Genomic DNA, 27,353 nt, shown 5'->3' with positions numbered 1-27,353 from the left:
CCTGTAGCCTGGACAGATGAAATATTAAGTAAAGGGGGAGGGAGGAGATGGATGGAAGGAAAGAAGGGGGGGTTGATCAATTTATTCTATGGTCGACCACTTTTTTTGAACATGCTATATTTTAAAAACAGTTATATTTATACTCATTCTGTTAATTTGTAGGGATGCAAACATCATCCTGAAATATATGCAGATGTGTTAGTTAGCAACAAAACTATAATTGTCTTGATGTAGCCTGGATGTAGCTAGTGATCCTGAATACAAAAAGTGGCTCAACTTACCCCACTCTCCCCTACCCAGAAAAACAAACCAAAAAATAATTAATAAATGTATTGAATTGTTTTCAAATAAAATAAAATAAAAATATTTCACTTTACACGTTTTGTTTTGCTTTTATAAAAACTTCAGACCTCCAGCCGCTGTGTGGCGCGCCATGCGACATCTGTCCACACGTGACGTCATAAGACTGCGCCAACACGTTAGTTCCGCAGCAGCAGCAGCAGCAGCAGCAGCAGCTCGACCTTCCGTTCAGTTCAGCTCTGAAACAGCAGCAGAAAGTCGCTCTGTCTCCGTTTATAATGTTTATTTTTTAACTTATCTGAGTAGAAAACTAATCTAAGCGAAGCTGCGACTGAGCCGAGATGTTCCGTCTCTCTGTGGTGGTTTGTGGCCGAGGAGCTCAGCGGGTGAGAAACATCAACACATGATGGAAACAGACAAATATTACTGATTATAACTGATTATAACTCCACTAAGGTGGTTTAAACTTAAGGTGACAGGTGTAATTATGAGATAAACTATTGATATCTGCAATTACAGACATGAATCATTTAAAAATTCACACATATCTAATGATAATATGTTTGTATGACATCTAGGGTTGAATGAATGAATGAATTTATTTATTTATTTATTTAAAACAGGGACAATGCACAAAAAACATTAATCTTGTAAAACAAGAAGAGATGCTTTGAGCCAGGTTATAGCAACAATTGCTAATTTCCGCCTGTAAGTTAGTCCCTGGGCAGGTAAAGTGCTAAACAGATACAATATTAAGATTAATTGAAATAGGACATAAGTGACATAATAACCATAATATTTAAAAACTTGACAGAATGCACTAATAAAAGCAGGGAAACAGGAGCGCCAAATCATAAAGTGCACAATAGGGACTAACAGCACATACACTCTCTCTCACTCTCATCACACATTCAAACACATACACATACAACACAAAGATTACAATCCTCCTCCTCTAATAACCACACTCATAGCCAGACACATACAGTACACACACTCACACATACACACACTCACACAATACTCAACAATGTGTGCAAACTTGCTTACTTAGATGAATGAATCATGTCGAGCTCAACTGTATAGATATATATTTTTATATTTCAATGAATCATGTTAATTCCAGCTATATGGATTATATATAGAATCATGTTTAACCCTGTAACTATGTAAATGTACTTTTCCTGTTATCTACTGCTCCTCCGTCTTTATGGACTTTTTATGTTAATTGTTGTCTTGTTTTGGGGACTACGGATGTAATCTAGCACATGTGTTAAATCCGGTGTATTTACTGTGGGTACTCTAGTACTCACTGTCCATTAATATGCATTGTACCGACTAAATAAACAAATAAAGTAAAGTACATAAGGACAAGACACAAATGGGATAGAAACTAACATTAAACTGAGTCATTGTGAAAGAAACTCAGCAGCAATAAGTCCAATCAGAGTTTAGTTTTCTGTGTTAGTAACTGTGTCGTTGTATTGTCATTATATGTTGATTTACTCCGTATCATTCATTAAATTATGGTTCTTTGTTCATTTCTGAAGTTTATGTGGTTATAATGTTGCCACTTTAATTGCTCAAAAATAGAGGTGATCTTTAACATGTCAAATACAAAATCAAAACAGTGTTTTTACTTGGTTTAGTTGCTATTTTCTCTGTAACGCAACCTCGGGTGCTTTAAAAGGAGCCAACAAGTATAATTTATTATTATTATTAGTTAATAGATCATAACAAGAAATTCATCATCAGATCAGTTCTAGGTTCTTTTAATCGATCTAATGTTTCTGTCAGACCAGTGAATGTCGGCAGCTGCTAAATGTTGTCAGACAACCAGTACATGTTGTGTTATTATTATTATTATTATTATTATTATTATTATTATTGTTTCCTGTTGTTTTTCGTGCTTTAACTTTAAAAGTTTTCTGGTCCTCAGTTTTCCTCGTCGTTCTCTGCTCAGAGCGCTTTGCCTCCAAACCTGCTGCTGCCCACAAACCTGGTGGACCCCGACAGGCTGAGTGAGTCAGAAACTGTTGAAGATCTAGATAGATAGATAGATAGATAGATAGATAGATAGATAAACGAGTCTAACAGGCATTTGTACCAGTGCTTTTTCAACAATATCGTTAGGGCATCATCGTACGCCACTTGCAGTCGGCTTGTTTTGTTTTTTTATAGTTTAACCATAGATGAGCCATGCAGAGTGGTTTACAGTAAACCTTAAAGGTGTTCAGAAATGTTTGATTGACAGATGACGGAGCCAATATCAGTGGCTGATGAATCGTGAGCAGGCTGACGTATAAAAAAAAACACACTTTCATCCCGGATTTACTCATATACTCACACATTTTGCACAAAGTTTGGCCTACATCGTCTGATAGATGAGTTATTACACTAATGTTTAGACCCACAGTGGACTCAAATTCAATTTTCTTTTCTGTACAGCTTTTAAGGAGACATATTCCCAGGTGTCTTAATTATGTAAATTTGAAAACAAATAACATAATTGTCAGACATCTGAGGGAACAGTTTGTAAAACCACATGGATTTCAACCTCAGGAGCCTGAACATTACAGATTTTTTTTGTCAATTCTCACATGTTGGGGGCCGGAAGGCAAGACAAACACCCAGATACATGTTAAAGAGCTTTCAAGAAGTGATATTCCCATAATATGTCTTCTTTAAATAAGGTGAGCTTCACTCCATCCGTGCAACAACCAAATTTACAATTGACAGAACGTTTGCTTGTCAATACAACACACGGCACTGACGGTAGATGTTGTGTGACCACATGACCAAGGTTTTTAATTTCGCTGCAGACATTCAGAGCGCTACCTGACGACTTAAAGGGACAACAAGGAGTTTTGTTAAAGTGAAGTGTTTCCACACTACATTTATGAGCCTCCGCACCGTGAAATTCTTTGACCGGTGCAAGACAGACTCATGTTTTCATTCATCAAGAATTAAAGTCAGAGGTTGGAAGACGATCACATACCGTCGTAGTTCCCACCATAAACGGAGATTCGGCGGCGTTATTCTCATGACTCGCCACGAAACCGAAAGTAAAGAAACGCTGGTCGGCTCGCCCAGCATTTCCACCACCACTAATAATAACAAAATAACCATAGAGACAAAACCATAGATTTATCTAAAATGGACCATTAACAAGTGGTAACGGAGATTCATCCACATTATGTGTGTGTGTGTGTCTCCTTGTCCTGCAGAGCGTCCTCCTCCTCCGGCCGACTGCTCGCTGCCTCTCCTCAGGAAGTGCGATGCCGTCGTTCCCTCCCACCGGAGCGTCGTCCGGACGTGGGTGGAGACTCTGGAGCAGCAGGACGGCGAGCCGCTGGGCGTGGCTCAGCTCCACCCCGACGTCTTCGCCGTGCCTCCCAGGTGGAGAGAGAAAACAAACACACACATCTGCTCCTAGACAAACACCAGGTGGAAACTGTGAAGGAATGAAAGGTTTAATAATCTGTCTCTTTTGTTTTCTCTCAGGCTCGATATTCTTCACGAAGTCGAAATATGGCAGAGAAACTTCAAGAGGATCGTAAGTCACAGATTTAATTTGAAACGTTGCTTCGTGTTCTGATGTGAAGGTGAAGTGTCGACACCCTAAAAGAGACGTTAAACTAAACCAGTCAAATCTTTTTTCTTTTTTTTGTCATTTACTTTTTATTGGTTTTTGATTTTGCATGTAAACGAACAAACAATCAACATGAAGACTTATAGACGAGTACAAAAAATATAAAGGGGAAAGTAAACGCGTACATAAGGGGACTGGTAAACACCTCCAAGTGAAGTGAAAGTGGAAAAAAAAAACCAAGAGAAAAGTAAATACGGTACAAAAAAGTATTCCGATAGTCCAATCTGAGATTACCTGAAGCGTCAAATCTTATTTTTAACTGATAAATGCCTCATGTGGAGAAGCCGGGGATCGAACCTCCGATTCTCTGGTTGATAAATAACCCACTGTACCACCTGAACCACAGCTGCACAAAATCTTAAGTGACGTCACATCCTGTTTGTTTCTGAATGAGCTTCTGTGAGTACGTTTACATGACAGTTGAAAAAAAAACAAATGATGGCCTTATTCCGACTAAAACTCCCAGATAATGTGATTGGAAACCAGTTTTCCTGTTTCTGTCTCAGTCAGTACGTTTACATGCAGAGCTTCATCCAGCTCGGCTCAAAATTCGATTTTGGCGTCAAGTCAGACTTCTGTCCTTGTCTCAGTTTACATGCAACTGAGAAAATGTAATAACTGACGGGGTCCGCCGCCCCCTCATGCAGCGTCACCCGTTGTTTCAGCGTGTTAATATGTTGACTTTTCTGTCACCTCTAAAAAACTGAATATAAACAACTTAGTAGCTTAATAATACATTCTCAACTGCAGAAAATCTAATTCCAATCGCATTATCTGGGTGTGTTAATCGGAGTTCTCCAACTCCAGTTTCAGTCGGACTAAGGTGTTTACATGCACTTCAGTTGTCCAGTTATAGTCGGATTAAGGCAATAATTCAGTTTTTTCAAGTGTCATGTAAACGTACTGAGTGACCCTAAACCGATTTAAATACCAATCAGTTTGAAGGGAGTAGTTTAAACCTTTTCTAAAGCGTTCTGTCTGTCGTGTAAACCTTGAAACTGGTTGATTTCTGGCTGCGTTTGTTCTCTGCACGCTCAGGACTTGACGTACTCACACATGCACGAGCCGTTCCTGGCTGCCACTCAAGTGAAAATGTCCAGCAAGAAATCCACCGGACGTACAACTGGACAAACTAAATCACAATATTACAGCAGCAACATGTTGCATACACACTCCCGACTCCAAAAGGCTCTCTCTGGATTCTAACAGTAGCCATCTGTCACGCTGCTGTTTGATAAAGAGAAATATTATAACAGCAAAGACTGCGCTCAACAAACGATGCATTTCCATGTTTCAGTTTGGTTTTTGGCACAGCTGTAGCACTTACATAATCAATATTGTTGTATAGTAACGCAATCACTCATGGCTGCACACTCGTTTGAAACATTTTGTTTCGTGCATTTCGGTGCATGTAAACACCCAACCAGTTTACTTTGTAACTCATGGATATGTGCTCAAACTGAAACCTTTAAACAGATCGATTTAAACCAAACCTATTTAAAAAAAAACGTTTAAAACTCTCCATGTAAACCCATTTACATTGATGGTAAAACTGACATGTTAATTAATGTAATGTAATTAATTAAGTTATTCGATTTTCCATCTTGCGTGTAAACTGGAACAAGGACAGAACCTTTGAGTGTTTACATTGCATTTATCTGTGCATGTAGATGTACTGAGTGATGAACCTGTTCAGTGTGTTTGTCCGTTTGATCCGTTGTTCTTCATCCTGATTGACTGTCTACCTCTTTGTCTCTCTCGTCTCTCAGAGCCACGCCCACACCAAGGTGAGGTCAGAGGTCAGAGGCGGAGGCAGGAAACCGTGGCGACAGAAGGGGAGTGGACGAGCTCGTCACGGCAGCATCCGCTCGCCGCTGTGGAGAGGAGGTGAGGAGTCGCGCCGTCTCTGCTTCCTGTTCCTCTCGTCTTGAAGTTTGTTTTTTTTATTGTGCGACACAGAAATTGCATACATACGTACATCAGTATATACTACATCCATGGGAACAGAAAGAGAGACAATAAAGCAAACAAAAAACAAAAGACAGTCAGAGGCCTTTACAAGTCACTTACAGAAAATTTCTCCATAATAGAGTACGTTTTGGCGGCTTTCCTATTTGTAATGTCCTTGAATGTGGCAGCATAACAGTGCAGTTCATGTTTAAAGGGTACAATGTTCGGTTTAGATTTGGCCCATTTGTTTTTGTGGATGTGAAATTTCCCAAAATTCAAGATTAACTGACAGAAAAAGCAAAAGTCTTTGTCTTGGTCTTCATAATAAATGAAGATGTGTTTTTCCTGGAAACTGATCGTTCTTCCTGTTTTCACTTGCACAAAGTGTTGAACATCATTCCAAAAAGTTTTACTGTAAGCACAAGGAAAAATAAGTGAGAAATGGTTTCAACTTCAAGTCCACAGAAATCACACACACATATTCAATGTCTGTTTAAATCTTTCAAGGGTTTTCTTTGCAGGGCAGATTTGATGTAAGATTTTAAACGAGACTTCTTTCACCTTGTTATTGAGACAGTATTTTTCACCAACCAGCCGCTTTATTCCAGTTAATTTGACCTCTAGGCAGATTCCCTGGTTGTAAGCAGCTTCTCAAAAATCTGTTAGAGCAGGATCTTTTTTATAATGTCTACTCTACTCCGCCCACAAAAATATCACAATTATAATTTTCTGGAACAGCAGTAATTATCCTCTCGTGTTGAAGTGTGAGGTCGGAGTGTGAGCCGTGCTCTGTGTGTGTGTGTGTGACAGGTGGAGTGTGTCACGGACCCCGAGGACCGACCAGTTACTTCTACATGTTGCCCATGAAGGTTCGAGTGCAGGGACTCAAGGTGGCGCTGAGCTCCAAGATGACTCAGGTAAACACACACACACACACACACACACACACACACACACACACACACACACACACACACACACACACACACACACACACACACACACACACACACACACACACACACACACACACACACACACACACGTTCAGACAGCTCCTCTGCTCCTTCAAAATAAAAGACAGGGCAACTGTGTGACGTAACGTTCACTGCAGCTCGTACGTGTTGGTAAAACCTCCGTAGTTGTTTTTTAGTTTTTGCTTCATCGTCCTAAAGTTGATCAAACGTTGTGATCTGTTTCTGTAGAGTCTTTGTGAAATGAGACACTTATTGATCTTTATTACAGTTCATTGATCTGTAGTTTTAAAAAGGAACTATGCAGGATTTCACCTTAACTCTAATGAAGCAGCTTCAGAGTACTAGTGCTGGTTAAAGGTCCAGTTGTGTAATAACTGTCAAGGTTTATTGGCAAAATCTGAATATAGGCTACTACTACCCATGAATATATTTGTGTTTAATCGCTATAAACCAAAATTAGTTTGGTTTTCGTAGCCTCATAATTATTATTTTATATCTACATATAGCAAGGGTTTTGCTTTAGAGAGTGTTGCCATGTTTGTAAGGCAGCTTGAACGGAAAATGAGGAGAGTTAGCAACACAGAGGAGTTTATCTTTAAAGGGACAACGAGGAGTTTCTATTCGGTTATAAAAAAGTCTGATATTAATGTGGATGAATCTCCGCTACCCACACTTGTTAATGGTCCATGTTAGATAAATCTATGGTTTTGTCTCTATGGTTATTTTGTTATTATTAGTGGTGGTGGAAATGCTGGGCGAGCCGACCAGCGTTTTTTACTTTCGGTTTCGCAACGAGTCATGAGAATAACGCAGCTGAATCTCCGTTTATGGTGGGAACTACGACGGTATGTGAACCTCTTTGAACCTCTGACTTTAATTCTTGATGAATGAAAACATGAGTCTGTCTTGCGCCAGTCAAAGAATTTCACGGTGCGCGAAGGCTCATAAATGTAGTGTGGAAACACTTCACTTCCAAAACTCCTCATTGTCCCTTTAAATTGTATCGCATTAAAAATGTTTTATGGAAACATTAAAATACGATTAAATGTCATGAAGAGCGACAAAAAGTTTCTCCTCTCAATCTCAGCAGATTTTCTCTTGATCGATAAAAATCTTATTATGTGATAAACTCTGGTGGAAACTTTGTTCTTTGCTGGATAAATGTTGATGTTTTATACGTCAGTTCTGCTACAGATGTGCAGCTTCTCAAAGACACGACATGAGAAAACAAAGAAAGAGTCGAGTGGACAGACTTTTCCCTGAAGAGACCGGACTTGTATAGTTCCTCTTAAAAGTGTTGATTTTGTGTTGCAACCACATTGTCTTCATTATTTTCTGGGAAACTTTTGGTTTCAATTGATTGTGATTTGAAAAATGTCCAAAAAGACAAAAGGTGACGTCCACAACCTGAACGGTTTTTGTTTATTATCTTTAAATTGTGAATCATTTTCTCTCTGGACAGTTGTTTGTTTTTATTTCGAGGTGTTGATGCTGAGATTTGTTGTGTTTTTGTGTTTTCTTTCAGGACTACCTTCACATCGTGGACTCTCTGAACGTCCCGACGCCAGACTCCCAGTTCCTCCTGGACCTGATCAGACACCGACACTGGGGCGAGTCGGTGCTCATCGTCGACATGTGAGGATCTGATCTATACACTTCTAGTTTTTAAAGGAGAATTCCTTCATATTCCCAAATCACATTTTTATCGATACTTGCAGCTTTGGAATTTTAAACATTAAATGTTTTCCCTTATGGACTCCAACTTGTCTGTTGGACTCAGTTTGTTTTCTAACTAATTTACAATCAAAAATGATTAGCACAATATACGAAATACTGTATTCTCATTACTTGATGCCTTTGGACCTCCTCAAAAATAAACGGGAGACCGATTTTAATGAACCAATCACAGACGAGACTTGGCACAAAATAATACAGGGAATCTTCTCGTCTTCCATTTGTCTTTACAATTGTACACTGTCTGCACTGGTCTAAATTTAGACTTTAGACCAGATCCAGCCACTCTCTTACACATGTTCTGGACATGTCCGAAGCTTTGCACTTTCTGGCAGTCAATCTTTGAGACCTTTTAGTCCTGTTTTTGTTTTGTTGGACCTATGTTAAATTGTAAACTGTTAATTGTTAAAACTAAAAAAAAATGGCCGTAATTCTCCTTTAAACTCTTGTTTGTTGTTCACAATCTGAACCTGTGTTTGTCTTTTCCAGAGGTGACGAGTTTCCTGAGAACATCCTCCAGGCCACAGAGAAGTTGAAGACGGTGAACGTGATTCCAGCCGTCGGTGAGTTTCGTCTTCTTACGTCCAGATGAGAAACAACATCTGTCAGCAGCTGTTAAAGTAAAGCTGCTTAAAGTAAAAGCCTGAGCCTGAACTTTTTTCCACGGAGCGGGGTGCAGTGGATCCGACACATACACATTATAGGCAATTGGTAATGTGCACAGGGTTCATACACATTTTAACCAACAAGTTTCCATGACATTACAAGACCTCTAAAACATCAATATACTGTATGCATGAAATCTATGAAAACTATGTAAAAAAAAGTGGAAATGTCAAAAAATAGATCTAATGATGCACAGCTCCACTAGCCAGCTTCATTATTACGTACAGACAAACTGATTCATCCAGGTGTGTCTGACCTCACAACAATGGTCATTTCCCCCCCAGAAATGTGATTTTAACACATTGAAGCATTCTGGTGAACTCTGAGAACATGAAGGGAACATTTGTTTCAGATTTTAAAAAAGCACATTGAGTACTGACTGAGGTTCCTATAGCTTAATTGTAAGGCAACTAGTGTTGTCACGATACCAACATTTTGGTACCGGTATCGGTACCAAAATGTTTTTCGATACTTTTCGGTACTTTTCCAAATAAAAAGAGAACACAAAAAATGTCATTATTGGCTTTATTTTAATAGAAAATCTTAGAATTATAACATATGCATCAGTAATCAGTAAATCTGCTGCAGGATTAAATTTTCATCTATATTAATCTGAACTCTTCCTAAATTAAAACATTAGTGGTCTGTTTAAAAATGAATATCAACTTGTTTTCTTTGCATGATGAGGTCTGAAAACACTGCATCTTTTTTTGTTATTTTGACCAGTTGTTTGGGAGAAATTGTTATCAGTAGTTTATAGAATGAAACACAAACGTTCATGTTACTCAAACACACACCTATTGTTTCCCATATGTAGACCAAATTGATTCTGCCCCCCCCCCCATCAACGCAATATCTTTCCGTTAATTCATCTCCGCGTCGCGCTCCTTCGCTGTGTTCACTCACACACTCACACAGAGAGAGAGAGCATGCCAGTGGTGGTGCGCGGTAAAAACGAAACTTTTCAACCAGCAGTGTTTGCATTAATTAACGAGTCTGTGGCGGCCCGTCTCTCTCGCGCGCGCTGGCGCACACACACAGACACACACATAAACACAGGCACATGGACAGGTGGCGCTGTAACGGTAATAAAAAAAAAAAAGCACCTTGCTTCGTTTGTGACTCGCTCACTTACTCGCCGCGGCTCAAATTACAATGCGGCGACGTCACCGCTGCCGGGGCAAAATGAAAGTACCGGCCCCATCTAAGCACAGTATGGTACCGTTTTAAATGCGTCAGTACCCCGGTACCAATCTAGTACCGGTATACCGAACAACCCTAAAGGCAACAAGGCAAGAATGGCTGGAGAGTATGAAACTGAACTCAACTGGTCTAGTGGGGAGCAAAAACAAATCTCATTTTAAATCTAGGGGTCTGGACCAGCCATCAAGGGCCCGTTTCCTCTGCTATGGACATGCACGGAAAAAAAAACGAAACCAAATGCGCGCTGTTACGTCCACTCGGACCACCAGGTTCGTTTGTGCCGACGTCAACAGCGGCAAGAGACCCGACGCTACCTGGCGTATCACTGCCTCGTCACCAGGCTCATACAGTAGCGTAGGCAGGCCAGGGTTGTCCTGCATACGACACATTTAGCTTCGTCTTTGTCCTCCGTCTTCTGCAGCCATGAACTTCTGTGTGTGCAGCCAAATATTGTGTGTTTGTTTGTTCATTTGTGTCTCTCTCTCAGGTCTGAACGTCCACAGTCTGCTGAAACACGAAGCCGTCGTCATGACGCTCGCCACCGTGCGGTTCCTGGAGGAGAAGCTGCTGTGGCACGACGAGCGCTTCACGCCGCTGTACCCGTTCAGACTGCCGTACTCAGACCTCCCGTAGCCGCTGTCACACACTCACACTTGTTTTCTTAATGTGTTTGTTTATTATGTTCAACAAAAAATCATGAATAAATAATGCCAATGATATATATATAAAAAAACACATTGTGGAGTTTTATTAAAAGAGGCATTAAAAAAGAAAAGGCAGAAGGCTCAGTAGCTTAGTAGCGGTAAGTGAATCTGTGAGGGAGGAGCCCGTTGGCCAAGTCGCTCCTGATCTCCCAGCGCAGCGCCGAGCGTTTCTTCTCCGTTGGCACGATGTAGGTGTTCGGTACGAAAACTCTCCGAGGTTTAGGCTGCAACGCAAAGAACACAGGAAGAGGAAGTTAATGTGTGAACATGTATAAAAGAAAACGGCCTGTAAACTTGTGTTTTTATCTTTGGCTGCACAGACCAAGGTTCCTACACATTTGATATTTCTAAATTCCATACTTTTTCCAGATCCTAATCTTCAGACTTCTCGGTAAAAAAATTCAAATAATTTCTGATATTTAAGTAAATAGATGTGCATAATATTAAAAAAGTATGCAATTTATCTTGTTTTCATTATTCTGAATGTGTATGCCAATATGCAACCAAATAGCACATACAAAACACACTGCTCAAAAAAATAAAGGGAACACTTAAACAACACATCTTAGATCTCAATTAATGAAATATTGCAGTTTAAAATCGTTATTCAATATATAGTAGAGTGTGTTGAGAACAAAATAACATAAAAATTATCAATGTAAATCTAAATTATCATCTCAGGTTGATTTCACATGGGTGTGATATACTTGGAGTTACAATGTGTTGTTTAAGTGTTCCCTTTATTTTTTTGAGCAGTGTAGTTAACCCAAATAACTTCAGGTAAGACCAAACCAAGATGAGATAAATAAATATATCTCCATACAATAGTTTCCATGTTTTTTTAAGGAAAATTGAGTTTTCTGAATTTCTTCCCTTCACTATTAAAATGTGATATTTGTTATTAGTTTACATCGAGCCACATGGGGGCGCTCTACTCTGTCACACTCACAGCAACAAAGCTATAATCTGCCATAACCAGGAGGGGACATGAGCGAATGTAGAGTTTAAACTGAAAATGACATTTGGAAACTCTTTATTATGATTTAACAAACTACAATTAGCTGGAATTTTATTAAATAAGAGATTAAATCATCAGCTAATTTGTCTTTAAATGACAAAATCGTATTATTTCGCCACAGAGAGACATGACATCGCAGAAAAATGTGGTTTTACTTTTACTGTGGTTAGTTTAGTGACGGTTGCAAAGTCCAAACGTGGGATCTTTTTTTTTTTTGTCTTAAGATTCTGCATTTTTTTCAGTGCATCGTCCTGCCACCACTGCTCACACAAATTAATAGACCAAATTATACAAAACCAAAAGCAGAGGAAATAAAATGCATCCATCAGTAACAACAACAGCAACATAGAGTGATGCAGAATGAGCCTTAAACACCTCTCATGACTGACAGACGAGGAGTTATTTAAACTGCTCAAGTGTTTGTGAAGCGCTGATCTGAAACATCAACTGTCTATAGAAATAAAGTCAGTGGCATCGAGTGCAGCAGGAAAATAAACAACAAGATGAAACTGAGGAGAAACTCACCGGTGGAGGCTGATAGGCCAGACGCTCCTGAAACAAACAGGAAACTCATTAAAGGAAAATAATAATATTTAACTTATGAAGCAACAAACAAACATACAGTGTGTCGATCATGTTTTGGTACCTTGATCTCGGAGCGCAGCGCTCTCCTGTCCGACTCTCCCGGGAGCTTGAACACATCCCAGAGCTGTTTGTACTGGAAATACCTGCAGAGGTGAAAACGACAGATGACGGCGTCAGAGCAGCACGTTCCTTCTTCTTGTGTTTAAAAGTCGACGCCGTTTGAACTCACCTGCTCACTGGGTCGGTTTTCTTTATGGTCTTCTGACTCATCACAGGTCGAATGACTGAAACACAAACAAACATCCGATCGATTATTTGGTTTATCGGGAACGTAAACGACAAGAAAGACAATTAACACTTAGATGTGTGTTATATAGACGGGTTTCTGTGCAACGTCATCGCAGATGTGCGTGTGCAGCCAGGGGGCAGAAAGCGGTACATTTCTCATTATTTACATGCAAAGTCAAGCAGGCACTCGGATACAGCCCAAGCCGAGCGAGTACTCGAGTACTCGGATATCGGCTGCAGTCCTACAAAGAATACGGCATCTATATTGATATCAGTTCACTCCGAGCAGTCTTTTCTTTTGCCCCCTGGTTGCGCGCACACCTAGTATTGTTTGTACACAAGAAACCCGTCTATGTGATGTAGTTGTATATTATGTCTCTTGTGAGAGGATGAAAATATGATGGACATGAATGATGTGATATAAAAAATAATAATAAGACTGAACATGTAATGAAAACTTAACATCAATTTATACGACATCCTGTCAATGTAAAATAAAATAAAAAAAAGTAACAAGAAATCTCAAGATAAAAATACTATAATATAACATGTAATCGGCATTATGTAATAATAATGCTATGGTGTTAATTATGTTATAATTATACAGTAGGCCAACATATTATTATGTTCTAGCTGTGATAGTAGGTGTTAATGTTGATGAAGAAACAACATCATCATCATCATCAGGTTGGAGTCGACTCACAGGACTTGGGTTTAGGTCGGAGGTCGCCGTCACTTCGACTTCGAGTCTGTGAGAAATAAAAGGAAAAATATTTTAGTGACAAAGAAGATCATCTTAAAGGACATTGAGTTTTTGTTACCGTCAGGATACACTAAGTCATTAATCTTTGATGGCTGTGAGCAAGAGATAGACCTCTGTCAGTTTACTGATTGATTGATTAATTGGTGCCGATTGGACATTTAAAAGTCAGACTACATCGTCTTATTGATCTCATTTATTCATAAACTACAGACATGACAAGGTTGTTTAGAATCTAGAAAGGTTCATCCCTGCTGCTTTTGTTGTTTTACTACCAACCTGAGTGAATCCTACATCATCAGGGAGTTTGTGGTCCAATAATTATTTTAAGTTAAATGTCTAAGTATTCATTTTATTTGTGAGTTATTCATTGTAGTTTCCTGGTAAGACATTAAATCGATGGGACAGAAATCTTCACATGCTCAACGCTGCAGATTTAACATCATTTATAACTAGATTCACTCAATAAATAAGATTCTTCATTTACAGTTTTCTTCCTGGGATATTGATTGATTGAAATTTTCCTGCTCCAAACTATTGTTATTACATCAGTCTTTAAAAATCCACAATCAGTCAGCATCAATTATAAACTAAACCATTTCAACAAACAGTAAAACTAGTAGAGAGTGCACTGGTAACAAAAAAAGAGAGAAAAGATGCAATAAAAACTCAAGATAATGTATCAAACCGATGTGGAGCTGAGAGACTACATTACCCACCATGCCTCTGATGTAGGACTCAAACGCGCTCAGCGACAAGCCGTCGGGGTCCGAGCTGTGGGAGTCGCCGTGGTCGCTCACGTCTTCGTTCTCCGTCTCGGTCTCCGAGTCGAGGTGGCGAGGCGACGAGGACACGTGCAGCTCGGCCAGTCGCTCCTCCAGACAGCTGGCCACATCTGGAACAAAGACGACAAAACCATGTTCACCTAAAATCTGACAAGTTTTTTGTTTTGTTTTGTTGAGGGAATAACTAATAATGTAACTAGTAATTTAACTAAATACATCTGAAATAAAGTAATCAGAACAGCAACTTGATTGGGCTACTTTTTAAAGGAATAATCAGTAATTTAAATACTTTTCCAGAGAAATTTGACCAACACTGCTTCTAGATCCTTGTTATTCACCGTGTGTTATTTAAATAATACGAGTTTGAGACAAAATCTTTGTTCTTAGATGTGTAATTTTAGAAGTATAGGCTTCATTTACTTCAGTAATGATTTGCAAAATTTCTCCAGGATTTAGGCCTCGGTGGAAACGCAGACGACAGTGGGCCACAAGAACCTTTTAGTTCCTGAAAAGAAAGTTTTAGGAATTAGAAGTTCCTGGAACTTTTGGTGGAAAAGTACCTTTAAAGAGACCCAGAGGAGTTTCTATTTGGTTATAACAAAGTCTCATATTAATGTGGATGAATCTACGTTACCACTTGTTAATGGGTCCATTTTAGATAAATATATCGTTTTGTCTGTATAGTTATTTTGATATTATTATTTAGTGGTCGACGCGCCCAGCATTTCCTAGTTTCGGTTTCCCGGACGCTGCCCGGCGAGTCATGGGAATAACGCCGCCGGAACGCTAGTTGGCATCGTTTATGGTCGGAACTACGACGGTATCTGATCATCTTCCAACCTCCAACTTTCGCTCTTGATTTGAAAACATTCTTGACAAATGTTTTCGCTTTCGTCCGTCTTGCGCCGGTCCAAGAATTTCACAGTGCGCTGTGTGTGGAGGATCATGGGAAATGTAGTGAGAAAACACTTCACTTTCCAAAACTCCACGTTGTCCCTTTAAATAAATAGAAAATTAACTAAACTGTAAACTACAGATCAAACTGTTTATTATACCTCCGAGATTCAAACCTGTTGTTTTAAAGGGACAACGAGGAGTTTTGTAAAAGCGAAGTGTTTCCACACTACATTTATGAGCCTCCGCACCGTAAAATTCTTTTGACCGGCGCAAGACGGACTCATGTTTTCATTCATCAATAATTAAAGTCAGAGGTTCGAAGACGATCACATACCGTCGGAGTTCCGACCATAAACGGCGATTCAGCTGCGTTATTCTCATGACTCGTTGCGAAACCGAAAGTAAAAAACGCTGGTCGGCTCGACCAGCATCTCCGCCACCACTAATAATAACAAAATAACGATAGAGACAGAACGATATATTTATCGAAAATGGGCCCATTAACAAGTGTGGGTAGCGGAGATTCAACCACATTAACGTGAGACTTTTTTATAACCGAATAGAAACTCCTCGTTGTCCCTTTAAATTGAAGGAACTTTTTTTTTAAAATTAAGTTGATGGTTGTACCTTAAGGGGCCGTGTCCACCAGACGTGTTTTCAGCGCTCTGGGCGTCTACTTTCCATTCAAACCCTATTGAGTTGGGCGCTCACAGCTCTCAGCGCCCTCGGCGGTAAAACGCCCTCGGCGCTTGCTTCTTTTTGTCGCGGCGCTCACAGCGCTTCAAGTTGAAATCTGTTCAACCTTTAGAACAGCGCTGCGCTCGTCAATGTCACTTTTCACCGCACTGACCAATCAGAATCAAGAAGGGGCGGGACATACGTTACCGACAGCAACACAACCGGAGACGTGGCTCGGTTTATATCATGACCATCACTTGTATTGAAGGTAGGCCGACCTCAGGGTCCATGTCAAAAGCTGCTGCTAATGCTGTTGTGTATTTCTGACACTCGTTGTAGTGTTTACATTAAACAAGGCAGGAACACGGAAGTGTCAGAGGACTCGTTTTGTAACCTAGCAACAGCGGCATTCTGACGAGGGAGAGAGAGAGCGCTAAGCGCTGGGAAAGCAGCGCTAAGCGCTGGGAAAGCAGCGCTGAACACGCGTGTGGTGGACACGGCCCCTTAATCTGGAGTTTATTTTAATGTTTTTATTTGCTCGTTAAATTACAAAAAGAACAGTCGAAACAGCATCTAAATCTTGAGAATCTAAATTCATTTAAATATAATTTAAAAAGAGAAACACTTTGGACTGAAGGCTGAACTTAAAGACTAGGGGACGTTCTCATGCTCATGTCTGATGGACGCTGAAGGACAACGGACAAAGGAAGTTGATTTTCAGGATGAAGCAGTTTTAAAACCTTTACCGTTCTTCTGCCGGAGGTTTCCTTCCCACTCCAACATCTTGTCGTACATCGTCCAGCTCAGGTCCACGTTGGAGTTGAAGAACTTGACGTCCTTGTTGCTCGAGGACTCGTCGTCTTCAGACTCCACTTCTTCCTCTTCAAACTCCTGCACTTCTTCCTCCTCCTCTTCCTCTTCAGGTCGTCTTCTTTCTTCAGGATCACTCTCGTCTTCTAGAAGCTTCTGGCTCAAGTTTTCTTCTGGTTTCTCCCGTTCGTCCGGTTTCTTCCGCCGCAGCAGCGACTCACTTCCTGGTCGAGCAGCTTCCTGTTCGACGTCGAAGCCGCTGAAGCTGAAGAGCGAGCGGCCGTCGTCTTCCTCCTCCTCCTCCTCTTCGTCGTATCTCGCCTCGGACAGATCTCCTCGGCTGTCCTGGTCGTCTGCTCCGTCCGGCTCCTCCTCCGGTCGGTACGTCCCGTAGCCGGACGTCATCAGACTGGGAGCTGGACTCCTGGAGCTGATGCTGAACTTCTCCTCCTCCTCTTCCTCTTTTTCCTCTTCCTCCTCATTGTTCCCAGTCGTTGAACTCTCTCCGGTGACGTTCTCCTGGTTCTTCACCTTCGGTTTCTTCAGGAGAGATTCTTCTTTTGCCTCAGCTACAGGTACGAAATCTTCCTTATCGACTGTTTTTTGCTCCTCCTCTTCCTCCTCCTCCTCTTCCTCCCTATCATCATCATCATCATCATCATCATCCTCTTCCTCTTCGTCACCTCCATCTTCTGAACTCTCGCTGGTGAACTTCTTGACGTTCAGCTCAGACTCAGGTGTTTCCTCCCGGAGAGAGTCCTGACTCTCAGCTACAGGTTCAGACTCTTCCTCTTCCTCTTCATTGTTTCCAGTCGCTGAACTCTCTCCGGTGACGTTCTCCTGGTTCTTCGGCTCAGATTTCTTCTCCTCTGCTTCAGGTAAAGGTGTGGAGTCTTCCTCATCAACCGCTTGTTTCTCCTCCTCCTCCTCCTCCTCTTCATCTTCTTCAGCAGCATCTTCAACAGTGTGACTCACATCTTCCAAACTCTCTCCGGTGACGTTCCCCTGGTCCTTCACCTCCGGTTTCTCCAGGAGAGATTCTTCTTTTGCCACGAAATCTTCCTCATTAACTGTTTCTTCATCTTCCTCCTCTTCCTCTTCCTCCCTATCATCATCATCATCTTCTTCCTCTTCATCACCTCCATCGTCTGAACTCTCGCTGGTGAACTTCTTCTTGATGTTCAGCTCAGGCTCAGGTGTTTCCTCCCGGAGAGAGTCCTGACTCTCAGCTACAGGTTCAGACTCTTCCTCTTCCTCTTCCTCCTCGTCTTCTTCCTCTTTTTCCTCCTCCTCCTCCTCGTCATCATCTTCCTCCTCCTCGTCTTCATCTTCCTCCTCCTCTTCTTCCTCATCTCCTCCATCTTCTGAACTCTGGCTAGTGAACTTTGCCTGCTTATTCAGCTCAGGTGTTTCCTCCCGGAGCGAGTCCTGTCCTTCAGCTAAAGGTTCAGACTCTTCATCTTCATCTTCCTCTTCTTTATCCTCCTCGTCTTCCTCTTCCTCCTCTTCTTCTTCATCAACTCCATCTTCTGAACTCTCTCCCGTGAACTTCTCTTTCTTGTTCAGCTCAGGTCTTTCCTCTCGCAGTGAGTCCTGTCTCTCAGCTACAGGATTACAAACCTCCTCAACAACCACTCGCACCTCTTCCTCCTCTTTCTCCTCCTCTTCTTCCTCCTCCTTCTCTTTCTCCTCCTCTTCGTCGGACCAGAAAGAGGAGAACAGGGAGTTATTGTCGTCCTCTTCTTTCCCCTCGTCCCTCTGACTCTTGGGCATTATTTTGTTCATGGTGTTGAGTTGTGTTGTGCTCTCGCTGAGGGCTGAGGTGTGTGTGTGTGCTGACTTGGACCCGTGGAGGCTTAAAAAGGAACTCGCTAAGAGGATTAAACTGACATCGTCTTCCTCCTGCAACAGCGCCTCCCGCTGGCCACCAGAGGAAATGACACCTTGGCCTTTTACAGCCGTTCACTCCTTCTGTCTAATCCCATGATGTCACTTTAATCCTTCACGGAGGATTCACTGTGATCAGAGTTACTTCTTGGTCTTTAACAGGAGAGAGTCCCTGAACCTCCAAAAGTGTTTATCATACAGCCAGTGGGGAAAATAAGTATTGAACGCGTCAATAGACTTGCATGGTGAGCAGCATGCATAGAGGCCACGGCGGTTAAATGCATTACTCATCGTTAGTGATGGGTGTTGAGCTGAGCTGCAGGCCACACCTTCTCTGCCTGAGTGCTTCAGGTCTGGGTGTGACTCCCAGCCTGAGAGGAGCTGATTGATTGCACCAGGTGAAGGTGATTGAGTGATCAGAGGAGAGGGAAGGCACTCTGAAGATGGTGAGCAGTGGGTGAGGATGTGTGGAGACATGGAAATGGACATGGACGTGGAAAAGTGACGCAGGACTAAAAGCTTGTTTCAAACAAGGAAGAAGGAGCCGGTGAGCTTTCGTTTGTGTGGATTTTTAGTGTTTAGTGGACCATGTAGTTAAATTCATATTAAATGTGTGTATTTAAAAGTAGTAAATTGTGGTATCAAATTCAGGTTAAAATGTCTATTAAAAAATCATGTTAAAATGTAGTTAAAAATGTAATGTATTTTAAAAGACTTTGAAAGGTTAAGAAGTTAAAGGTATGGATTGTGTGTGTTTATAGGAGGTTAAAGCTGCTAAGGTTAAAGGTTAAAATCATTATTGAGAGTGATAAATATGTCTTTATTTCATTTTGGTTGCTTTAAATATGGGTTTTCTACATATATTTCAGATTAGTTTCTAGTAGTTTAGGATTAAGTTAATATTAATAATTTGATCTTTTGTTATGTTGATTTCTTGATCTGTTTGTGTTTAAGGTTTTTCACCTGCTTTGGCCATGACAACTTTTCAAAAATAAAAGAAAGAAAAGAAAGAACTGATTCCACTTGCCCTTTCAAGTGGGGTAAACTTGACAATGGGTCTTTGCCGTGCCGAGGCTTCGAAGTGCGCGTCGAGTAATCCAGGAAGTATTTTGTGAAGTGCGCCGCGTATCGAAGCGTGTATCGATGACGTATGAGATGACGTCCGAAGCCTCGCCGGCCCGTTGCTCCGCCTACTGGTTCAGGAAGCGGTTCGTGATTTGGTGGTGCGCTATTCGAAATAGGAGGCACAGTGAAACACAGTGGAGGTTCCCCTGCATCCTGTGGTGTTTCTGCATCGATTGCAACACGTGTTTCAAGAGTATTATCTATATTCTGAATAAAAATGATTCCACAAGTTCAACAAGCACATTCACTGCCCCACAACCCACGTTAACAGAAGTGTAACGGAGATCCGCGGGTATATCACGACTCATGAGGTACCAGTAAAGACGATAGAATTTCTTCTTTTCTAATTGGTTTGGAGTGCTAAACAGTGGTTGCCTAAGGCAGAGGGGCCATGAGAGAATTTCCTGTCTTGATTGTTTGATGGAAACTTTAAGGAAGATTGGCTGCCTGGCAGGTTTTCGCTCTCACACTCCACAAATTGTCTTATTGCTAATCATTGTTCTGTTATAAGCATGGGAGTATCTGTTAGTTTCATTATGATAATCATTTGACTGTATGTTAACTTTTGTGTGTCGAGACTCTACGAGCCTCGAAGGGGGGAAATATGTAGTGTATTATACACCTTAACTTTCTTACTTTAATATCTTAGGCTCTTACAGACGAGAAACAGCGTATTACGGTTAGCGAAACGGTTAGCATCGTTGCCTGCGGTGCGGGAGATCCGTGTTCGAGACCCACTCAGGGCCTGAATCTCTTTTTATAGACAGTCCTCACCCTCATTCCCACTTTCCCTTATGACTCTTTATGGACACAAATCGCCTATTTAAACCAGTAAAAAGTTCAAATAAATAACTAAATATATGGTCTGTAGTGTATAGCTACACTACAGACCACTATATCATTGTAATATTTTTTCCTGTTTAATTCTTTTTGGCCAGTAGATGGCCTAGTAGAGCAACTGAAGCCCCAAGAAGCTTTGCCCTGAGTGAACCAATTTGATGGAAAGCTTCGAATGCTTCATGAGGCTTCATTTGGCTCATCACTACTCGTTGTTTTGTAGTTTTATAGTTGCAGTTCTCTCTAAAGTTCTCCGTCACAACTCTTCTTAGTTTCCTTTTGACTCTTGTGAGGACCAGTTTATGGTAAAATGTTGTTCTTTTTAGTTCCAGTTTACTTATTTTCCCCGCTGTATATATTTTTTTTTATTCTGTGTGACTGGACCTGGTTTTCTCTATTTTATTCTACTCCAGTTGACATTTCTGCATTTGTTTTTATTATTTGTTTATTTTAATTTAGATTTAAGTGTTAAGATTAAGATTTTACTGTATGTTTTCAGCACTTTATGCAGCCGTTATTGTACTGTTTTGTTCTGTTGTGTTGTGCACTGCCCTTTGTCCAAGACAAATCTCTCCCACAGGAGACCAATAACATGACTTTGACTTTGAATGCATATTTGTGGCATTAAATCCAAACATTAGAAAAGAGATCGTTAAAACAGATGACTAGTTGATTTTAGGAGAATATCTATAAACTGTTGAGGTTTGTAGATATTGTCTTTACCTGAGTCTTCACTGTAGATTGATTCATCGCAGATCAAAGTTTCTCCTTTATGTTTCCTGGAAGTGGAAAAAAAACATCAGTGTTAATGATAAACATACAGGAAAGACTTTGTTTTAAGACACATTTGATTCATCAAGCTACACAAAAACAAATGGAAATATCTAATATCACTGTATTTTGTATTTTATATCACTATAAATTGCCTCTGAATGTATTTGCTGGTCAGAAAAAATATGTGCATATGAAATAATTGAACATTTAATGTATTATCAACACTAAAATCGATCGTTAGTACATCAAATGGTATCTTTATGATTGAAATTAGACTTAGAAATACTTTACTGATCCCAAAAGAAATTCAAGTATCCAGTAACACAGACATAATATAAGGACATAGCAGAGCAAAAACATGTCAATAACTGATAACTAGGGGATTAACGGTACACAAAAGTCACGGTTCGGTACGTGTTCGGTACAACAGACACTATTGAATGTAAAACTAAAATCTGTCTTGTGTTATAAAAGTTAAAAAAAAAAAAAAAAAAGAATATAAAATTAAACAAGTGCATTAGGAGTGTTATCATGCCATTCATTAATTCTAGAGGAAAATAAACTTGCACTTGACAACTGACAACTATTACAAACAAAACAAAACAAGAAACTAACATCAATGTTGGTTTACACAGTTAATTTAGACTAGATACCAGTTGCTTTGGTGATGTTTCTGGTGTCTGTGTTCATGTCAACAGGCTTAGAAGCAGCGGGAGAAGTTGTTGCACACAAGTTGTCTTGAGGACTCGACTTTTTTTTTTTTTTTTTTAATATTCACTCAGACATATTCGTCGTGTGACTGTGTGCACCGAACCGTGACCCCCGTACCGTGACGGCACGGGACGAATACATATACCGTTACACCCCTACTGATAACAGTTCAGTTTCTTTAAAAGTGAACTGGCTGCACTTATTATATTTACTGACACAAAACACGCCTCCATACTCATTAGATCTTTTTTATTTTTTGTCTGGTTGTTTTTATGTTTTGCTGGTTTTTATATTAATTATTATATTTTATATCACTCAGCTGGACATTTCATCACTAGAACAACAGATAAAACCAAAGTCTATTGAATAAATAAACCGTCAGTTACCTGAGCACTTTTCTCTTGATGAAGCGTCGGCCCTGAGCGTCTGGTGACGACGTGTAGCTGTCAGAGAGAGGAGGCTGGAGGCCGTCGTCCTCTTCCTCCTCCTCCTCCTCCAGCTGCAGTCTGCTGGGAGCTCCGGGAGGCAGCCGGAGCTTCACAGCCACCGAGTGTTGAGCGTACGAGTCGTCCCAGTGTCTCTGCTGCTGCCGCTGCTGCTGCTGCTGCTGCTGCCGCTGTCGCCACCCGTGCTGTGTTGAAGAACAGCCAGTCACACCGACTAAATTAACCTAAACGTTACGGCTCGTCTTCATTTTTATGTGTAAACTGTCAGCTGTTTATTATCTGGGAACATTATGGACAACAAACTGAGTTTCAGTGATAATACTGACTTCATCTACAAAAAGTCAAGTCAGAAAATGTTTTTAATTAGGAAACTGAAGGAGTTCAGGTTCAGGCCGGATATTCTGGAAAGAGTCTATGTCAGTCTGGTTGAGAGCATCCTTGTTTTTAATATCACAGTTTGGTACGGCCGCCTGATGTTAGTACATAAAAACAAACTAAACAGGATCGTCAAGATAACAGGGAAGATAGTTGGACGCAACGCAAACAAAAGAGAGTTGCTCCCTCAGGGCGGCGCTATAGAGAACCTCTGGCTAAGAAAATCATCTATAAGGGCTCCTTCATCCCCAACGCCATCAACGCAAGTAATTAATCCAGATAATGAGGAACCTAGTCGTTATAGGTGTTTGTTTATAACTCATACGGATGCTCTGCGTACATGATCGTACTTCTATGTTTGTCTGATGTAGGCTACTCTTTGTTGACACATTTGTTTTGTGTAAACCCTGTTGGTCGAGACCAAAGAAAAACTTCCTGCCTTGTCTGGACAATAAAGTTGTTTCTATTCTCACTGTAATGTGAGGCTAGAAATCAGATTCTGTTTTAGAAACGGCCTTCCCACAGTTCAATAACATGATGATATATTAAAACTGCATAAAATTGGCCCACAATCTGTGCTTGTGTCAAAGCAAAAATGTCGATATTAGAAAGTTGTTATGGAGTCGGATAAGTCATCATTGATTCTGAGGGGTTGGCATAAAAACATGAGGGTTATTATTCATGTTTGGGATTATTTACACCTTTCCTGATATTATTTTCTGTATGATAGAAAATAAATGAAGCATGCAGTGAACACTCACCTGTCTGTCATGATCTGCTTTGGCTGCATGTAAGAAAAATCCTTCATCAGAGTCTTTAAAGTGGCACCGACCGACTGTGAAGGGGGAAAAAAAGTAAACCACTCAATTCAGCAGTTAATACAAACAATAATGACTTAAAGGAAACTAATCAGACATTACATTTAGCAGCAGACTGTTTAGAGATAAGTGTTCCCTGACCTTTTTCTTTGGTGTAGGCGGGGGGGCTCGGCTGAGACGAGGCCGGAGGAGAGTGTGTTGAGTTTATCTGCTTGGACGACACCAGAGTTTCCCATCGTCCACGTCGAATCAGCTCATCCAGATCTGACATGACACAGACGAATTATTCCGAATTATGTTATACAACAAAGAAACATGGTTAGTTTCAAAATGAAACTAAGAGATTATTATTTTGATCGCAATTTTGACCATTAGTAGCCTATATTTGTAAATTGGGCCCTGGCATCCTTGTTGTGTAGTGATTCAATGTAGGAGCGTGTAATATATGGCAAGTGTTTGTCTTGGATGTTTTGTTTTGTATGTGTATGTGTATGTATTAAGTATGTGTTTTCTGTATGTATTTTTGTTTTTATGTATTGATGTGTTGTGTGTTAATGGTTTGTATGTGTCATTTATTAAGAATAGCTGCTGTGTGGCAAAAGCTAATGGGGATCTAAATAAACAAAACAAAACAAAAACACAGACAGTGGCACGTTTGGACATGAAAATCATCAATATTAGAGGCCATTATTTAATGGTCCATCATCTTTTCTTGTGATGTAACTATCCAAAGTTAAAAAAAACCCTGACCACTTATGGGTGGCAGGCAGGGTGGTGGATGTGTCGTGGGGATCGAACCTTGCTTGAATTCATGCAGCCTGTGTCGTGGTATGTTTCTGTAGCCGAGGATCGCCAGCTGTTCTTGGATTTCCTCTTCGGAGAAATCCAGACTGTCCATAATGTGTTCGGCTTCACGTCAAGGAGGTAGTTTAAAATCTGAAGAGGAACAAAACAACACAATGAAGACAATACAAGCAGATACATTATGTAAGATGAGCTTATTATCGAGTATAATGACATGAAAAATGAGTGTTAGTTCTATATATTTATTTAGAGAGGTATGATTAGGATATTTATTTTGTAGTTAGCTAAGGTTTTATTGATACCCTCTGGCCTTTAACTCTAGCGTTTGGATTTGTCTTTTAACACAAGCTAATACTCATACTTTAATTGGTAGCCTATACCTTGGATTTCCGTTTACAGACTCAGAAATACACTCGATCCGTGTAGTTGAGAGCACATATAAACAGGTTACTGTTTGTGTTAAGTTGAGAAGGTTAGTGAGTATGTCAGTCAGCTTTCAAAACTGACACCACACTGCTCTACTCATTGATAAATCGATTAATAGCCTAAATTATACTGATAGCTTAAAGTTGTGTATTGATAGCTTAGTGGCTGCCTGTGTGGCGTTATAATGTTTCTTTTTTTTCAATGTAACTACTAATATTTCCGCAGAGGCCATACATTTGATTTAATCCACTCCTTTGTGAGCTGTTATGTCCATCAACATTAAACTAAGTTAGTTTATGTTTTTAAAGTCCGAGTTTCGCTTCGCTTCGGGAGCTAAGCTAACAGTTAGCAGCTAAAACACTGGGTAAAAACGAATAAGAAACTTGTTTTTGAGTCTCACCTGGACGGAGTCTGGTTATAGTGAAGCCATTGAGCCAAAAGAAAAGAAAAGAAAAACAGTAAAGTTTATTCTCAGTCGCCGTGTTTACAAGTAGAGCCGCAGCGGCACCAAGACAACGGCCGTTAACGAGCTTTGAAAACGACGCCGGCTGCGACCCACTTCCGGTCTGTGTATTATTCTTGTCAGTGATTGGCTGAAGCGTCGGACTGGGATGACGTCACAGGCCAAGCAGCGGACTATCGCCACCTACCGGCCGAAAGGAGGGAACTGCGGTCAAACAGCCCACACTCCCCACACCTTGAGACATTTGGGTCAAGCCTCAAACCAGCACCACACGTTGTTTCTGCGGCAAAATTAAAAGAAAAGCTTCCACAACGACCCCAGGACTTCACACAAACACATCTCGTCAATGTGATGTAGCTTTTCAAAAAATAAAAGCCCTCTGAACTTTCACATGTTACTGTAATCCCGTGACATTTATTTATTGACTTTATTTTACAGGATAGCCCCTTCCTTGAGATGTGCCATCTCATTTTCGAGGGGGTCCATATTATCAACGGAAATACAAACATACATAGTACATAGTAACATACATAGAAAGTAAGCAGAACAAACAAACAGACAAAACAACAAAAACAACAAACAAACAAAAAAAAAGAACAAACACATGATGCAATATAGAGACACAGACGGCCATTCACACACTCACACACTACAATGCTCTATCAATCCTGTTCCAGTCAGCAGGGGCTTTGTATTTAAATGCACGTCGACCAGATTCTATATTGATTCTAGGGGTAAAAAAGAAAAGTTGACCAGTATGCCTAAGGTTGTATTGTGAACAGATATTGAGGGAAATTGAAGTAAGGTTAAGGTCAAGGGGGAACACAGGAAGGGGCATAGACACCAGCAGCCAAAACACCCGCTGCAAATTGTGAAACATGACATTAAAGCTCCTACGTACGCATTAAGTGTTCCAAAAATCAAATACATTAAAAAAGTTAGTTTTCTTTTTATTGTTACTGTGTATGTGCATGATGCACAGTAGGCTACAATATGAAAAATCAGAGGGCTTCTATTCTGAAATACTACATCAGATTGACCTATTTTTTTCTGGGTGTCATCCTAAAGTCGAGTACTATCAGTCTGAAGTGGAATGGTACAGTAATAACGGGTAGTTTTTAAGAAATATGAATCTTAATATACATAGAATACAGTGAAATATGAAAGTTCAGAGGGCTTTTATCCTGAAATGTTACATCAGATTGACCTATTTTTTTCTGGGTGTCATCCTAAAGTTGAGTACTATCAGTCTGAAGTGGAATGGTACTAAAAAGGGGTAGTTTTTTAAGAAAAACAACGTGTGGGCTGGCTTGACCAAATGTTTTAAAGTGTGGGCTGGCTTGACCGCAGTAGGAAGAACCACATAAACAGAATACCGGTAAGATAACAGCGAACAGATCATAGGCGATTAAAATATGTTCCAAACCAAATGTATTTTATATTATTTACTATGCTGGTGATGTTTTATAACCAGCTAATACATAACATAATTTTAGAATTTTTTTTTTCTTTTTGGGGGGGGGGGGAGCAGGCAAGGAGGCGGACGGCTCCTCTCTCTTCATTTCAGGACAGACAGATACAGAAGATCTTTTATACCCATAGACTTTTTAGTTCTCCTGCAATTGGTAGACCCAACACTTTCCTCTGGGGATTAATAAAGTAATTAGTTTTATATATTAG

General features: G+C 40.4%; 2 protein-coding genes across 2 annotated transcripts; one reads left to right on the top strand and one right to left on the bottom strand.

The window, feature by feature from the left end:
- Nucleotides 1-477: 477 nt before the first annotated feature.
- mrpl4 (mitochondrial ribosomal protein L4) lies at nt 478-11,207 on the top strand. The gene is made up of 9 exons (XM_083972422.1): nt 478-686; nt 2,240-2,321; nt 3,528-3,699; nt 3,805-3,856; nt 5,722-5,839; nt 6,713-6,819; nt 8,405-8,514; nt 9,103-9,176; nt 10,970-11,207. The coding sequence occupies exons 1-9, from the start codon at nt 642-644 to the stop codon at nt 11,113-11,115; spliced, it is 906 nt and encodes a 301-aa protein (XP_083828548.1). The 5' UTR covers nt 478-641; the 3' UTR covers nt 11,116-11,207.
- hyls1 (HYLS1 centriolar and ciliogenesis associated) lies at nt 11,178-25,726 on the bottom strand. Its single transcript, XM_083982044.1, has 12 exons — nt 25,611-25,726; nt 24,779-24,916; nt 24,122-24,244; nt 23,924-23,997; nt 22,728-22,972; nt 21,580-21,635; nt 14,557-14,732; nt 13,781-13,826; nt 13,019-13,073; nt 12,851-12,932; nt 12,730-12,756; nt 11,178-11,410 (listed from the first exon to the last, which is right to left on the bottom strand). Exons 2-12 carry the CDS (start codon nt 24,876-24,878, stop codon nt 11,276-11,278), a joined length of 1,119 nt encoding a protein of 372 aa, XP_083838170.1. The 5' UTR covers nt 24,879-24,916; nt 25,611-25,726; the 3' UTR covers nt 11,178-11,275.
- Between the last annotated feature and the right edge of the window lie 1,627 nt (nt 25,727-27,353).

The sequence above is a fragment of the Trachurus trachurus genome, assembly GCF_905171665.1.
Source record: "Trachurus trachurus genome assembly, chromosome: 1".
Classification (NCBI taxonomy): domain Eukaryota; kingdom Metazoa; phylum Chordata; class Actinopteri; order Carangiformes; family Carangidae; genus Trachurus; species Trachurus trachurus.
The sequence above is the reverse complement of the archived record's forward strand: the minus strand, read 5'-3'. Positions and strand labels throughout refer to the sequence as shown.